The sequence below is a fragment of the Anolis carolinensis genome, unplaced genomic scaffold (genome assembly GCF_035594765.1).
Source record: "Anolis carolinensis isolate JA03-04 unplaced genomic scaffold, rAnoCar3.1.pri scaffold_8, whole genome shotgun sequence".
Classification (NCBI taxonomy): Eukaryota; Metazoa; Chordata; class Lepidosauria; order Squamata; family Dactyloidae; genus Anolis; species Anolis carolinensis.
This window is the reverse complement of record NW_026943819.1, coordinates 14,943,396-14,960,814: the sequence shown is the minus strand read 5'-3', so window position 1 is coordinate 14,960,814 and position 17,419 is coordinate 14,943,396. Positions and strand designations below refer to the sequence as shown.

Here is a 17,419-nt window from a genome sequence, read left to right as displayed (position 1 = left end):
CACATTATTTAAGATTAGAACACAACTATTACAGCATGGAAAATCTTCACCAGAGGAAAGAAAACAACAAACTAGCATGTGATTTAATTTGTTTTATTTTGTTTTGCAAACAACGTTGTCTTCAGTCCAGTAGGACTTGTGAGGAAGCAGAAATTGAAACCCAATAGAAAACCAGCAGTAAACCAGGAGCACAAGGATTACAGGGGACTAACCCCGGCTACAGAAGGAATGGTTGATTGTTAAGACAAAAGGAATTTTATGACAGCTGCCCACAGTCAGAGATGGTGATCTTCTTGCTTGTCTTGCCATTTCTTGATCCAAAGCGCTCCATGGCTTCCACAATATTCATCCCATCTTTCACACGGCCAAAGACCACGTGTTTCCCATCCAACCTAAGAAGTTAGATAAATTAGGGCACCTGTGCACATCATTTTTAATCTAGAATAGCTTGTGATTCCATCAAGCTGTTTCAAATTCACTTTCGAGGGCTTCCATTTTGGTAAAACTCAAAAGATTCCCAACTAAATGCAACAAGCATTAACTGCCCTTGTAAGATTCAGATAACCTATGGCAAAGGTGTCAATCATGTAGTCCTCCAAGGTGTTTGTGCCTCAACCACCCAAAAGCCCTTCCCAGCACATTCAATGACCAGGAATTCTGGGAGCTGAAGTCCAAAATACCTGGAGGGCTACAGGTTTAAACTTCAGGTAAGAGAATAATATTCTATTTCAGGCATACACATTGTTGCTTAAACTGAAAGCCATCTATAAGTAACTCCTGCTTTGCAAATGAACCCTCAAGCAAAAAATACTCACCAATCGGTTTTGGCAGTGCAGATGAAGAACTGAGACCCATTTGTATTGGGTCCAGCATTTGCCATAGACAAGATGCCAGGGCCTGTGTGCGTGAGGAGGAAGTTCTCATCGGGGAATTTCTCGCCATAAATGGATTTACCCCCTGTTCCATTATGGCGGGTAAAGTCACCACCCTGTCAAAAAAACAAGATACATACTGCTGAAACTAGATGCTGGGTGAAGCAATGTTAACCGAGCACTAAAACTTAACATTAGGTTTTTGGAATTCTGTTTATCTCTAGTTATTACACAATACAATGCTAGCAAGGTTGAAGATAAAATTCAGTGTACCATCTACACTTGAGTGTCTTAACTTTTGCAGGTTTTATTTTCCAGAGTTTAATATGGGTTCATCCAGTGTGACTCCATGGGTCAATGTTTGGATGATAACCACTGAGTCACACTGATTCCTACAAGTTAAAAAAAAACACATTTTAATTGGCAATTTCCCTTCTTTCGCAAGAGTCCTACACTCCTAGCCCCCATGAAAGTGGAGGGCCTAAAATACATTTATTCTCCCACAAGTTATTGAACATCAATATATACTATGTACCTGACACATAAATCCAGGAATGATTCTATGAAAGCAGGAGCCTTTGTATCCAAAGCCTTTCTCCCCAGTGCTCAAAGCACGGAAATTTTCTGAAATCAAAGCCAGACATAAGTCAGGACATTTGCTTAGGTGGCTGACAACTCAAGTTTTAAGCTAACATGGCAACAAATTGAGACTGTCAATTACAAACCTGCTGTCTTGGGAACCTTGTCTGCAAACAGCTGTGAGGCAAAAAAGCGAGACATTTGTTAATGCCATATTCAACTTGAGAGTGCTCATTTCCAAAATATCTGTTCCAATATTCATTGATTTGTGATTCCCTCTGCCATTATTTTTGCATAGTCAAAACACATCTATTCAAATTAAGAACTTCTATACAATTAATATTCATATTCCAGTGTCTGCCTCCAAATTCTGTTCATAGCAACTAACAACTCTCGAAGTCCATTTAGTCAACTCTACTAAAATCTTACAACTATCTGAGAGTGTTAATGTTTATACAAGCTATAATCCACTCAATTGATTTAAGGTACAAAAGACAACTAGCACAACACTCTTACAACTTCAGGCTTAAGATGGAGTCTAGAAGGAGCTCTAGTAAACAGAATCTCTGAATGAGGCATCAACCCCCTCATGTCGCCTATTGCTTTTTGGCAGCCCCCACTCCTTCAACTTCATAGGATTTTCCTAGGCAAAGAATACTCAGAGGTGGTTTTTCCAGTTTCTCTTTTGAGACAGAGTTTGTCACGCCATGGTAGTCTGCCATCCAAATACTAACCAAATCTGACCCTGCTTAGGTTCCAGGGTCAGGCACAATCTGGTACTTTTGCTGGGACTAGATAAATAACATACAATTATAAGGAAAAACTTAAAAGCCACCTGACATTTGGGAGAAAATATTCTGCTCTACATATCCTGGAACCAATTTGAGGTTCGGATGGCAAACCAAAGAACATTTATCCACTTTAAGGGCTTTCTTTTGCGAGTTTGTTGTCCGACTATGATAGTTCGAAGCTACCTTCAAACTGAATTAAATGGCTTGTGTAGATAGCGCCTATATAGTATCAGACCATGCCTTGTTGTTGTTGCAGAACTGAAAGAACAGAAGGGATGATTCTATGTCACCCAAACCTGATCTTTACCAATTCATTTCTATCAAATGAATGCCACAGCTTCCTAACTTGTACAATTTTGAGAATGCTTGTTAACAGGCTCTGGAGCAACACCATGTACTGCGCCCTGAAATGCGTCATCTGACATGCAGCAGCAGGCATCCCCTCAAACGGCCCCATGAAACCCACATTTGCTTCTCTTGATCTCATCATGGATCAAAATGGGGGCACTTTCCCGGGCTCTGCACTTCACTTACACTTGAGGACAGATTAAACTATTTAATGCAGTTTAAAACCAGTGTTGAATTAAGTGCTTTCACTGTGCAGAGGGTTAGTTCCATAGGAAAAGCTGGAGCACTTTAAGGCCTGGCTGGAAATCACACAAACTCCAGAGGGGCATGAAGGGCTTCCTTTCGTATGCTTTGGCAGGAGCCGGTCGCCTGCCTGTTAAGTCTGAAACTGTTTGAACTGATTTGGCCATGGTAGTCCATGTCTTGGTCACATCCTGTTTGGACTACTGCAATTCTCTATGTGGGGCTACCTTTGAAGACAGTTTGGAAACTACAGCTAGTTCAAAGATCAGCAGGCAGGTTACTAACTGGAGCTCCACACAAGGAGATAACTGCTCCCATGTGGCGGCACTCCACTGGCTGCCAGTCTGTTTCTGAGCTAAATACGAAGTGCTGGTCTTTACCAATAAAGCTCTAAACGGTTCGGGTTGAGGCTATTTGTCAAAATTGCAACTTCCTGTACAGACCATCTTGGGCACTTCAGTCAGTGGAAGAAGCCCTGCCCCCCCCTTTACAAACATGGCTGGTGGGAATGAGAACTTCTATGTGATCCCTTCGCCTCTGGAAATCTCTCCCTAAAGAAATAAAAATGGTCCCCACCCTCCTCTCCCTTAAGAAAGACAGTTGAAGACACATCTATGCACCTTAGCATACAGAGAGGATTAACATAACAGTCACCTTATATGATCTAAGAGGAATTACAACAAATGCCGAACATCTTCTGCAATTTGGTCATTTTAATTTGGTCCGGGTATACACTCTGTGCAATCATGTTTTTACTGACTGTTACGTTTAAATGTATTGTTCTTTCTGACCTGGATTTTTTTATTATAAAATATGTGATTTTATACTTTTTGATATTTTATTCTATCACAACTGCTATGCTGTTTATAATTGTTATTTTATTCTGTTTTATGACACTGTGCATGTATTTTAATGTGATTATATTCTATGATATTGACTGGGCTCATCCCCATGTAAGCCGCTTCGAGTCCCCTTGGGGAGATGGAGGCAGGGTACAAAAATAAAATTATTATTAAGTGATGCAGTTGTGGCACTGGATGTTTGCTGTTTTATATGTATGTTAACCGCCTGAATCCCTCTGGGGAAAGAGGGTGGTCTGGAAAGGAATTTTATAATACAGCAGAGTCTCACTTATCCAAGCTAAACAGGCCGGCAGAAGCTTGGATAAGCGAATATCTTGGATAATAAGGAGGGATTAAGGAAAAGCCTATTAAACATCAAATTAGGTTATGATTTTACAAATTGAGCACCAAAACATCATGTTATACAACAAATTTGACAGAAAAAGTAGTTCAATACGCAGTAATGTTATGTTGTAATTACTGCATTTACGAATTTAGCACCAAAATATCACGATATATTGAAAACGTTGACTACAAAAATGGCTTGGATAATCCAGAAGCTTGGATAAGCGAGGCTTGGATTAAGTGAGACTCTACTGTAATACTACTATATTATTAACTGCATTAAAAGGCCAGTGGGCAGGGACAAGGCTATGGGGAGGCAAATTCACGGCAGAAAACCTCTCCTATCATTATCATCTACAGCAAGCATGGGCCAACTTGGGCACTCCCTCCAAGTGTTTTGGGCTGCAACTCCCACCTTTCCTAACAGCCTCAGGCCCGCTTAAGCGGCTGAGGGGGGAAAGGAAAGGGCCTGGGGCTGTTAGGAATGGTGGGAGTTGCAGCCCAAAACACCTGGAGGAAGGGCTCAAGTTGGCCCATGCCTGCTCTACAATTATCAGACTCCTAAAGGTAGGAATCGCATAGGGATATATGCAGGCAGGCCGCAGCAGAAGACAAAGGATGCGGCGGGAGGGGGGGGAGGCGGAGGAGGAAAGGCAAGGCAAGGCGGGCTTGGGCCTCCCTTTTCCTCCCCGCTCGAGGGCGGGCCACGTGGAGGAGAAAGCTGCGCGCGCACCTCCTTCCGCGCCGCAGTGAGGCTGAGCTCCCCCTTCCCGCCCCCGCCCCGCAGAGAAGGCCGCGCGCCTTATTCCCCCTCCTTCCTTTTCATTGCCATCAGAAGATCCCAAAATGGCCCCGCTGCGCTCTCTCTCTCTCCCTTCCTCCCTGACAGGAAATGGCGGCCTTTCCCTCCTCCAGAATTCTCCTCAGTGCCCCCTCCAACCGTCACTCCCCCGCCTTCCTTACCTCGAAGGTGACGCGCCCCAACTGATCGTCACCGGCAACGATGTCGAAGAAGACCACTGGGTTCGCCATGATGGGAATGCCTTCAAGTTAAGACTCAGAAAGAGATGGAAGGGAGACACACAAAGCCCGACACCGACCAGCCCTGCGGAAGGGAGAAAGACAAGAGGGCGCTCGCCGCACCTTATATAGAGCCAGCGGTTGCGAGTCCCCGCCTCCGCCCACGCTTGCCAATAGCGGCGAGGGACGTGCAGCGAGTGAAAGAGCCTCCAGCCAATCAGAAGCCCCAGAGAAGAATGAAAGGGGCTCCAGCCAATCAGAGGTTCTTATCGGGGCCGAGGGTGGCTTCTTCGAGCCCCGCGCCTCTGTGAGGAAAAAGGGCGGTGTCTCTCCGCAAGAGGCGGGAAGCCGCGAGAGATCTGCGCTGGCTTTTCACTTGAGAAGGAGGGAGGCCGAATGGCGGCAGGAAAAGGGCCTCGGCCTCTTGTCTTCGGCTACAGCGCTTCCTAAGTAAGGAGACGTGGGATCCCAGTGCCCTCAGAGAACGCAAAAGGAGTGGCCCGGATGTTAGGCCGCGGAAAGGCCCTGCACCACTTCAAAGCACATACGTGTAAGCTGTTGAGGTCTCTTCCGACTCTTGATTATGTGACCACAGGAGAACAGCATTAATAACAATACTAATAATGTACTTGTTACCCGCCTCTCTATTTACAGTCAAAATACATCACCATCCTAAAACACATTCAATAAAATGCATATATTAAAATACATTTTACTATATGTATTTTATATATGCGATTTCCTGCTTCTTGGCAGGAGGTTGCACAGGTTGGGCCATAAGGTCTCTTCCAACTCTGTGATTCTACATGTAGCCTGGGTTGCGGCAATTTTTCCGGGCTGTATGGCCATATTCCAGAAGCATTCTCTCCTGACGTTTCGCCCACATCTATGGCAGGCATCCTCAGAGGTTGTGAGATCAGATATTAAAGGCTCTTTGATTTTCCAGATGTTTCAGATTACGATATAAATTTATATCAACAATTCAGGGAAGTGTACCACTTTCCCATCTTTTTTTGTCTTCACAACAGTCTGGTGAGGTATGTTAGGTGCGCTGAGGCTGGTGAAAGGTTCCCCAATGGAGGATTCATGACTCAATGTTGGTTTGAGTGCAGGCCTTTCCAGCCCAGGCCCAAAACTGATTCATATCACCTGGCAGTATCTGCCTTCTCAACATCTGCCCTGGGGATGTGATCTGCGATTAGGGTGGATGCATTTTTACCTGTTTGGATTATGCCTCCAAAGCTCATTCATTCCTTGTTCATCCATTGCTTGTTCATGACTGCTGTCTTGGATTGCATGGGCACAGCATCTTTGGGTGGTATGTTTGGCACAGAGGTAGACATATCTCACACATTTTTTGACTGGAGTGTCAGGTGCATTTGCTCCTGAAGAAAGGAGACCTGTCACTGCAACTGAATTTATACTGGCCCTTGTGTTGCAGGATACATTCACCCTTCTGCTATCTGTGATGTTGCATTTGGATTTCAAACCGGTCACTTCAGTATTAGTGAACTTGAGACCTTCAGATATACTGCCTCCCCTTATAATAATAGTAATAATAATAATAAAAACTTTATTTGTACCCCACCACTATCTCCACAAAGGGACTCAGAGTGGCTCACAAAAAGCACACAATAGTGCACAACACACAAAATACAATAAAATACATAACAAAACAATAACAAATTCACAAAACAATAATTGCATAAAATAACATACAACCCTACTGATTAAAATCCAACAATGTTTCAAAGCTGCAGGTATAACAGGCTGTGTACTGACTTAGTCCATACAGTACAAACGGAATCAATCACCAAGGCTTCAGGTTTAGTGAGTAAGATGGTAATCATGGTCCAAAAGCTTGATCAAAAAAGCATGTTTTCAGTTGTGTCCAGAAAGCCTGAAGGGAGGGGGCTACCTGATCTTCAGGAGGGCATTCCAAAGCCGGAGGGCCATTACTGAGAAGGCTTTCTCTCTCGTCCCCACCGACCACATTTGAGATGGAGTTGGGATCCCTGGCAGATCTTAAAGCTCACAACGGTTTATAAAAGGAGATGCGGTCTCGAAGATAGGTTGGACCCGAAGCGTATAGGGCATACTAATCCCTAAAAGCTGTTTGAGAAAGTGAAAACATCTTATAGCCAATATTCGTTGGTGTACTTTGGTACCTAGTACCAGGAAAATGTATGTTTTCTTCCCTCCAGCTGTGGCTTTTTGTGGCTGCAAATGTATGTGCGTGCATGTGTATACACACACACATACAGGCAGTCCCTGGGTTACAAACATCCGATTTACAAACGACTCCCAGTAAAGAGGGTGAGACAACAGGAAGTGAAGGAAATCTATCCCTAAGAAAGGAAATTCACTCCCGAAAGAGTTATAATGGGAAAAAGGAGTCTACACTGAAGCATTTTCACCAATCCTTATTTCCTCAACAAGACAAATCTTACAAAATCCAATTATCATAGGGACAGAAAGTGAGGTGAAATCTTCTGAACTGGGACACAGACAGCAAAGTGAACACCAGAGAGGTATTAACCTTTCCCTATGTCATCCAGAGCTTTTATATGCATGCATGTATGTATGTATTTATAAATGTATATGCATATTTGTTCCAACTTACAAACAAATTCAGCCTAAGAACAAACCTATAGAACCTGTCTTGTTCTTAACTTGGGTGGTTTTTCAGACCAGGTTTTAGAAGTGTTTGTGTATTGCTACTTCTGATGGAAGCAGAGGGATCCATTTTTGAAAGCAAAGCAAGTATACTATTGGAAACTGAAATTCAACAATATCCGGGAACCACTTCTTCAAATCAAGATTTCTTGGCTCTTACCAGTAATTTAGGCCCCTTCTACACTGTCATATAATCCAGATTATCAAAGCAGATAATCCATATTATCTTCTTTGAACTGGATGATTTTTACAAGAAGTGCAAACACCAGAATTAAGTACAAATAGTATTTCGCTGAACTCAGATGGAAGAATAGCTCATTAATTGTGCTTATTGTATGTTGCACCTTTTGTTCCTCCCTTTGACTTTGTTGCTCTTTAGCTGCTGTTCTAGCAGTTTGATCATCTTTAGATTTTTTTTCTCTTTTCTGCTTTGCTGATTTAGGCGTTTTTTCAGCACAGGCAGCAGTTTTATATATAGGTGACCTAGTGTTTTGCAGGGAAGGGGAGATGGCTGCTTTGGCCAAAGTGAGAGCAGAAGCATGAGTCCTACTTTCCTGTATGGGATAATGTTCCCATAACTCAAGTAATAACACTGCATTGTTGCAGTAAAGACCCTGCCTTTTCCCTTTGTTTTTTGTATGAAATATATGAATTTCCAAAACATTCCAGGTGAATGTCAGATTCATAAACAGTTTCAATATGCTTATTTTACTTTGGGTAAATATCTTTAATTCACTGTATGCCTATCCTGGCTTTCTAGTCGAATTAATGATCAAGATAACTAACCTTAAATACAATAACTAAAACATTAAAACACACCATACAAAATAACATCCTAATAAAAATATGAAACCAATAAAATAATTAAATGTGTTCTTGAAAAAACTTTTATGTTGTTTTTTAATGGAAGAGGAAGTTAATTACTAAATTCTTCAATGGATTTAATTAAATAACCTTGTGGGGATATGCAATCATGAGTCAGAGATTTCCATGTTTGTTGTTATCAGACTCAGCTAAGAAGAAATGAGGCAATACCCCTTCTATTGCTTTTTGTGCAGCATCAGGGTACCTTGCAAAGCTCCTATGCTGAAGTGAGCTTCTAAAAATAGCCCATTTTTTCGATTCTCTGATACAAAGTGACAGCATTCTGTAGCTGTACATGTTTACCTCCACAAAAATAAGGGAAATTGTGAGTAGAAGCAGCCTGTCATCTATGGCAGCTGTGCGAAAATTGTATTTGGGGACTGCAGCGGAAAGATATACAGTTCTTGCCTAAAGTGAATTATTCCTAATTTAGAAATGGGACAAGACTTCCAGTTATGTTTTAAAATTCATTTTTATAAGATACTTTTCTTTGTATCTGGATTGTTGTTGTTAAAATTATCATTGTAGTATTTATTAACTATACATTAAACTGATTATTTTAAATATGTCTTCTTGTATATATGTACGTCATGGCACTTGTTTTTATTACATTTATTTAATACACAATTCTTTCAAGGGACTCACTATTTCTATTCCCATTCTCCTCTTTCTATAAAGAATCAAAGGCTGACAATTCCAATGCAGTTAAAATGCACTGAGAACATGACATGAATAAGAAGAGTAAGGACTTTAAAATGCAACGGAGAGAATGGGTAGAAATGATGCACCCCAGATTTTCTAGACGCTCACCTGTTTCTAGACTGGTTTCTTGACAATGGTTAATAAGACATCATTCTGTCCATTGTACAAAGTCAGTTTCAGAATGCTTTGTTTTCTTTAAAAACATCAACGGCTGTCCCAAGCCCCAAGTGGAGGCGCAAATGGTGTCCTCCAAGCTCCAAACTCAAAGTGCTTGACTTCCAAAGGAACAGAAGAAGATGCCTAGTGATGAATGAAATAGTAACTGTAAATAGTTAACACACTGCAGAGTTAAATGCTCTTTAGAGTGATAAGAATCACTACAACAATAAGTCTGACATATTTGATATTTGCCTCAGAAACTTGATTTCATCCTCACATGTACCATTCATTTCATAAACAATAAATTAATTTCAAACAGTGCAAGGTTTTTGGTCATTCTTGCCTCTCTCCCCACATAGCACGAGGAACCAGCCAAATTACCTATTTGCAGAAAAACCCGTTATTAGCTTTCCTTGTTCTCTGGCAATGGAAATACAACACTGAGCAATTGGCTGCCTATTCCGACAAGCCGTCTGCTGCCCAAGATTAATCTTACTTCATGATAACAATTATTCTAGGATGCATCTGACATGGAAGCACACTTACATTGTTGTCACCCGCTCATTTTCCCCGTATATCTTTATATACTTTAAAGAGAACTGCATGAAGAATTAAAGGGCACTTAAAAGGCCATTCCAGAGGCTGCATGATCCCTCTTCTAGGCCTCAAATTCATCTATTCCCCAGAGGTATCAAATTATCTTGTGGTCACATGAGCCCATCTGAGATTTTTATTATAGTCACATGCCATTATGAATAATTCCCTTGAACTACTATGGAATATAAAATGGCATATAATCAACAGAAAACATTGATCGCCATCAAAGCTGTGATGGCCACAACTATTTGGTTTTTCCAATGACCATTAGGCATAAAACAAGTTTTGAAGATAAAAAAATAGCCCTAGTTTGCCAGGTGTTAAAACTGGAAGTGGTGTTTGTGCAAAACTAGCAGCTGTGTGCTCTTTTGCATTATTTCTTATAGTTATTCCCATGTCTTAGCCACTGATATACAGACGATTCAAGGATAGCATATGCCCTAGCTTCTCAGGTTTCTGGTAATATGCCAAGATACAGCCTGCCACAGCCTGCATTATGCATTTCCCAGTGCAATATGCATTTACATTTTCTTTTCTTGTTTTATTTTTTCAGTAAAAGATGTGGGCATCTCTGCTGGAGATGATGTGAGTGTGCAAGTGTAAGGATAGAGGAGTTCTCCCTGCAGTAAAATGCAACATAGTACCCTGATAGTCGTTAACGGGAACCCTTTTCGAAAGGACCATTTAGCTTTTGCGTTCATGTCTTGCCTTTCCTTCAGTGAGATCACCCACTTCAGCTTCACAACAACCCTATGGGTTAGGTCAAGCTGAAACAGACTGGTCAGAAGTCACCTACTAGGTTGACTTGAATCTTGATCTTCCACGTCCCATATCAGTATTGACACCACTACACATACTGGCCTAGAAAAGATAGGGCTCGCTGTCTTTTAAGCAGCACTGAGAGTCATGGACCAATTCTGCTTTTGTGTGTTGGGGTGTTACATTTGGTTGCTGCATTCCCAATGCAATAATCATGTGGGATGTTAACAAAAGTGATATAGTATGAAATTGGCTAAGAACTCTGCCCTCCTAGCAATGAATCTGGAGAGCTGTGGCACTGTGGTGCAAGCATAATGGCATTATCCTGCCACAAAGTAATCTCTATGTCTGGGAGAAAGGAATATTCACTGATTTGGTCAAGTCTTATTTTTAATTAGTCAGAGTGGCAAATGTTTGAGTAACACTAAAAGCTTTTCTCAGCAATGCTACATGCTCTGGGCTGAGTGATAGAAGCTACCAGGCAGTGCCTCACTGTTTTAGCGTGGCTGTCCTTAGATAACACTAAGGTGTTGCTACAGCACAAGCTGCAGAGTGGAAAGGCTTCTTAAAAACGGAAGTGGCCAGAGACTGCACAAGGAACTGGGAATAGGGCCATTTTCTTTTCTTGGTGACAAATGGGTCTGCTCTTTGAGACAGGCTGAAGCAGTGAATGATATTCCTTGCAGGAAGAAATCTTAAGAGGAAAAAGGGGGAGTTGGCCTAAAGCTTATGTAAAAAGACAATAATGTGCTTGGTAGCAGGAAACGAGAGACACCGCATTCCAGATGACTAGATTAAGTCGAAGTCAGACTTGTGGCAGTTAACAATAACTGTGGAAGTTATTTGTTCCCTTATTCTTCACCTTAGAATCAAAATGGCTATCTGTGGGGATCATTATGTAGTGTAGTTTGATTTGAAGCCAGTGCTCTCCGTCTTGATTAAGTGCAGCAGACAAGGACCAGGGAGACGAAGGCAGCTCCTAGGATGTCTTAATGTGCCTCAAGAGCTACAGCTGTGCTTTCAGAGGAAGGCAAACATAATCCTTAGGAATTAGGCTTGTCTAAAGTGAGCACAGCATATGTCCCCCACCTGTTCCCTCGAGGCCACCCCTCCACTTCCCCAAGCAGAAGCATGAGTCCTATACCTGCCACTTTAAGTGGAATTGTAGCCATCTGTTCCTCGGGGGAATAGTGGCCTACTGCAGTCAGGCGCGCCAAGCAGCCCTAGTATGTGATGTGTGAGTTTCAGATTTAATCCACCTAACAGATGCCAAGATTTTATGATGTTACTGACTCAAAGACAACTGGACTGCTGGGCTGAGATTTTTGTTAGCTGCTCCCCAGTGAACACTTTTCCAAGAGGGCCATGAGAGAATGCCAACTTCATTCTGCCCTCCACAGATTTTTCTTAATTAATTGAAATGGAGCTTTCAGCACCAATTTAAAAAGAAAAGAAGACACAGCACAGCATGATGTTTGTTTCAGACTCTTTTTACCTTTCTGCTTGCTGGTGGTTTGCGATGTGCAGAAAAGTTTCCCCATCTTCATTTGTTTTAAAATCCTAATTCTTTGTATTCTATTTCTAAAGATATGTACAAATTTGTGGATAGTTCTTATTGAAACACTTAAACTGAATGGAATTCCCATATGCACTGGCCAAATTCAATCACAATTATGCCCAGCATGCAGAAGTGCTGTACTTACCTGATATGTGCCTTTCAAGATAGGATGCCTGGACAATAATTTATAAAAATGTGTTTTGAACGGTAACATCTTTTTAAGGCCATCACTTCCTTGATCGAGTCAATCTATCTGTAATGCAGTCTTCTCTCTAGCACAGAGGTGTTGGCTTCAATTGCTGTACAGACTGATCTGCAGACGATAAATGTGCATAGATGTCCTCCAAGGGAATAATTAAAAAAAACCCCGAAGACTGAACTACTGTTGAATGTTTGGTTTGAGACTGTGAACAATCTCAACATTGACATTTCAGTTCCATCACTGATGCTGAGGTAAGAATCCTTTCATGTGCTGTCATGGGATGGCATAGCACTCTGGGCTTGGTAAATCATTCCATCCCATCCCATGGTTGCTGAATGCTTAGTATTGCCTGCGCTGAAGGCTCACAGATTACACAGGTTATAGGGAAATAAGACAATGGTGACGATATTCTAGCAAATACAATAGGGATGAGATTCCTAGTGGCTACATCTGCTTAAGGATATATAGAGATCTGAGCTGAGCCATCACCTAAATGATTTCTCAGAGCTCTCAATCATTATTCATATATGGTTGAATAAGAAGGCAGACAAATGGTGAAGATTAAACATCTCTGGGGAAACACTGGTAGTGAACTGCTAATGCCATTAAAGTGGCTAGGTGGTTTGCAGAATCTGCAAGTATACTTAATGCTGATAATAATAAAGCGTTTTCCAGTCATTGTTGATGAATAAGCTGGAAATCAGCTTTGATTCACTTGGGGAAATCTATCTGCCTAGCTATTTGTTATCACTCTAAGCATTTATTACACACTTACACTTTTTAGGATGACCACTCGTATGATCTTCCTTTCGTAGTGCAATGTTGTTTCAGAAAACATCAATATCTTTGATCCCTGAACCCAGGCATGGAGCCAGGGGAGGGGGCTTGAGGGGCTTCAGCCCCCTCCCCAAATTCTCAGGGTGTTTCGTGAGAAGGCCTTACATTTATTATTTAAACTGTTATGTTTATTCATATCATGATCTGATCACCATGCTCAATATATCCCATATGCATGGGGGTATTGGGATAACGATACAAAAGGTTTGCTAGGGTAGACCCTCTCTTGCTCAGACTCAGCCCCCCCCCCAAAAAAAAACCCCCCAAAATCCCAGCCCCACCCGAAACAAAATCCTGGCTACAGGCCTGCCTGAACCCTTTCTCAGAATGACACAAAACATTTCCAGGTTCTGGGTGCTCAATATGCTTATGCGGGCCAATTCCCTTCCCTCCCTCCCTGTCTCTTTCACACACACATTGCTGTGGAAAATAGTCACAGTGTCTGTGGGGACATTTCAGCCATTAAGGATTTCATAATCTAAGCCTTCCTGCAAACTCATACTCCACGGAGCTTCAAAATCTCACCAGGAACTCCCATCCCACCTGTTTTTGGTTCATTTGCTACCCCTGCAAGAGTAATCTTGCTCAAATGTCCCCATGTACAGTGGCCTTTCAGGTTTCCCTTGCCATGTGAGAATCCACCAGATTTTCATTCTTCATCCTTCCCATGCCACACTCCTTTGATCTTTTAGTTCCTCTCAATTTCCTTTTTGGCAGTCATATTTAGTCATGTCAAAATTCAGCTTTGTGTTTTTTCTTGATTAACCAATTAATCAATTAATTGTAATGTGATCCATCCTGAGTCCCCTTCAGGGTGAGAAGGGCGGAATATAAATACTGGAAATAAATAAAATAAATTAGCTTTTTTCATTTGCTATATGGTCTTTTACCTGAAGGCACACACACAGGAATTAACCTGGGACCTTCTGCAAGTAAATCAGGCCACCTGGTACCGAATGGTGATTCTTCTCAAGATGGTTGGAGAAGTCTAATGCAACTTTTTCAGTTCTTCCTGTTTTGAGACTTCCTTTCCCCTATATATCACAAGGAGCCTGACCCATCATAAACTGTGTAATACCTTGGGATAGGTTCAATGGTAGTTACTTGAGTCTGTGGGATTCTGGGAATTTTAGAACAAGAAATTCAACAAACTCCACACTTTTAGAGCTCCCAGCTCTCCCCGCCTTTTTTTGGTGAGATGCAGACAACTGATAGATTGTGCAGAAGGTCAGGGCAGTTTCCTAATTAAAATCACATTGCCAATCATTCCTGACCCCTATGAGTCCCTACTGGTTTTTAGGAATTTAGGCCTTGGGTTTACAACATGACAAGTTCTTTCAGAACTTAATGGCACACCCCTGAAGCAAGAAAGGGGGGGGGGAGAAGCGGCATTCCCTCCTTGTTCCACACATTTGTCTTTGATATTGCAAGCATGTCAAAACCAACACTATGCAAGCTATTTGGTGAGGCCCACCAAAAAGAATCCTTTAATATAATAATGAAACAAGATACACAAAACTCAACAGAGCTGTCAGCACTTGGACACAGGGACTCCCTGCCTCAGGAAACCTGGCCATGAGCAGTGGGTCTGATTCTTCACAGACTTTGGGATTTCTTTGTTATCATCTCAAACCTAACCTCAACTGAAGTAGGTTCCTGAGAGGGATTGGGAGGGAATGGCAGGTCAACACACACACAGTGGTTTGGACTGACTTGTTGCACTGAATTTCTGGGGCTTGGATTAAAATGCATTAATTCTCAGCATCCAGATCCTATTTTGGTGGGACACACAAATGTCAAAATGCAAGGGACAGTCCCTGGCTATGGCTAAATGCATCGGGTCTCTGGATGGTGCTCACAGCCCCACATGGAATGGTCTATATTACAATCTAAGAAGCATATGCACATTTATACAGAGGACTTTTGTCCCAAGGATTTGAAGCCCTGGAGACTACAACAGAGTGATGCGCTTGCTATATTTTTCTTCCCTTCCCCTCCTTTTCCTCCCCACCTTCACTTATGTTTTCTTTAGTGTTCCTACATTATTTACAACGTTGTGCTTGTAGACGGATCCAGCAACTGATGGAGACAGTATGTCAAGTTGTGTCAAAGGAACTGTGGTTCTTTTGCCAGAGACGCACTTCTTTACTGCTATAGATCCAAAGGGCAGAAATGGAGATGGGGGAGTTATCCAGGTCAAGCTCTTGGGAAGGCTTTTGACAGGAAAAAAAACCTTTGGAGGAGGGAGGGCTTCTTGATCCTGAAAAGGACAGGTTTTCTGATCCTGATTTGGGTTTGTTCTGGCACATCCATGATGCTGGAAGCCATCAAACAACAAAAAAATAACCAACCACCAAAAACCAAAAGAGAGCAGTTGCTATGTCCATCTCTGAAACAAGGTGTTTGGACAGACATAAGCCTGCAGGTCCAGTGACATGCAAGAGCAAGCAAGCTCCATATATTTCTTTCTGATACTGTCAGCCTCTGTCTTTACTTGGAACTTTCTGATTTTAAAAACATTGGTGTGTGTATGTGTATATATATACACACACACCACCAGAAACAAAAAAATAAACAAAAAACAAGAGCAGCCACTTTAATCCAGTAGCTTGACATGTTCAGAGTGTTGCTGCTCACTCCAATATGAAGATCCAGACTAATGTGCAGGAGGAAATGGGGGAAAGCCGTTAATTTTATTAAAATAACCGGAAGCTATTTGGCTCCACATCTTCCTTTCCTGACTGTGAGTTTCCAGGATGTCTTTGGGGCGGGATCAGTAGAAACAATACAGCTGCTTTATGGCTGAGAGAGCACTGTGGCATGGTCTGAGCAACTGAATAAAAAATTTAATTCTTCAAGAATTATGTTCCCCACAACTACTTCTCCAGAACCACCACCATTCTATTTCCTGCATAGAAAGGAATTTCCAAGGCGGCGAAAGCCAACGGCCGTAGGGTCCATGGGAGCCTTTTGGTAGGCTGGAGGCCATTTGGGTCAAAATGGGATGATGACATGATCACCAAAGTTCCTTGGGCTGCCTTCAAACAGTTCTGTCTCACTGGCAGGACTCATTGGACATTGCCATTATATGAGGCAAGGTGTCTCTCTGGATGAGTGTCTGGGATGTTAGGAGATGGTGGGGTTATGTGTTTGTGTGTGTGTAGATGTGACATGTTGTTGAGAGCATATGGTGTGCAGAGCTTGGTGACTGTGTTCTGCAATGGGTGGCTTCAGTTGTTCTCAAACAAGGAAAGCAGGTCATCATTGCTGTTATTGGGGAGATCGGGGGGGCCTAGGTAAGACAGCAGCTCATCTGGGTTTGTCAACTCGGGAAGAAGCTGAGGGCAAAAGACAAAAATTTTTAAAAGAGTTAACTCTTTGAGCAACACATCTTAACAGAGCATTCAAGGATTTCATGGAATTAAACATACATTCTTTAACTGGAATGGGGGAGAATACCGGCAAAACCCATTTATGATTATCCGAGAGAATAGCCAGAATGCTGCAAGGGGGTTAGATCTCTGCAAGTGAACTTAGTATCTGAGAATTAGAATTGGGTAACTCTTTAGCATTTGTATCCTCTATATTGCATAGTCAAGTATATGTCAAGTTAAGCTATACAGAGGGTGATAGGGGATTACGGCCAATAAGTATAACAGAAACATTCACAGATCACTTACAGAACAGAAGTCTGAAGGTATTTGTGTCCTGCCATCTGCTATTTAATACTGAAGCCAAGACCTTATTATTTATGGATTTATTATTTACTTTTATATTAATTTCTAAGCTTTGTTTATATCCGATCTTGCTTCCAGTGAGCTCAATGTGGTGTTAATTGCTTGTCTCCAGCCCATATTATTGTTATAGCAAACCTATGGGAACATGATTGGGCCAAGTGATTCCTTGTGTTTCATGACTCTGTGGAGACTTGCACTACAAGATAGCCACACAGTCACTTTTCATGAACTGTGAGAGGCTGAATCTCAGGTAGTGTGTTCATGCCATCTAAACTTATTTGAACTCTT

The 17,419-nt window shown here is 41.9% G+C and overlaps 2 protein-coding genes across 2 annotated transcripts in view; both read right to left on the bottom strand.

Annotated features, from left to right (window-relative positions):
• Window positions 1–77: 77 nt before the first annotated feature.
• Window positions 78–5,154, bottom strand: ppia (peptidylprolyl isomerase A). Its single transcript, XM_003224199.4, has 5 exons — window positions 4,984–5,154; window positions 1,598–1,628; window positions 1,408–1,496; window positions 816–988; window positions 78–392 (listed from the first exon to the last, which is right to left on the bottom strand). Exons 1-5 carry the CDS (start codon window positions 5,050–5,052, stop codon window positions 257–259), a joined length of 498 nt encoding a protein of 165 aa, XP_003224247.1. The 5' UTR covers window positions 5,053–5,154; the 3' UTR covers window positions 78–256.
• A 9,692-nt stretch (window positions 5,155–14,846) lies between these two features.
• zmiz2 (zinc finger MIZ-type containing 2) overlaps window positions 14,847–17,419 on the bottom strand; it is a 98,906-nt gene continuing 96,333 nt past the window's right edge. The window contains exon 19 of the mRNA XM_008116018.3: window positions 14,847–16,732. Within this exon, the coding sequence (XP_008114225.2) occupies window positions 16,625–16,732 (108 nt within the window). The 3' untranslated portion in view covers window positions 14,847–16,624. The remainder of the gene's footprint in view (window positions 16,733–17,419) is intronic.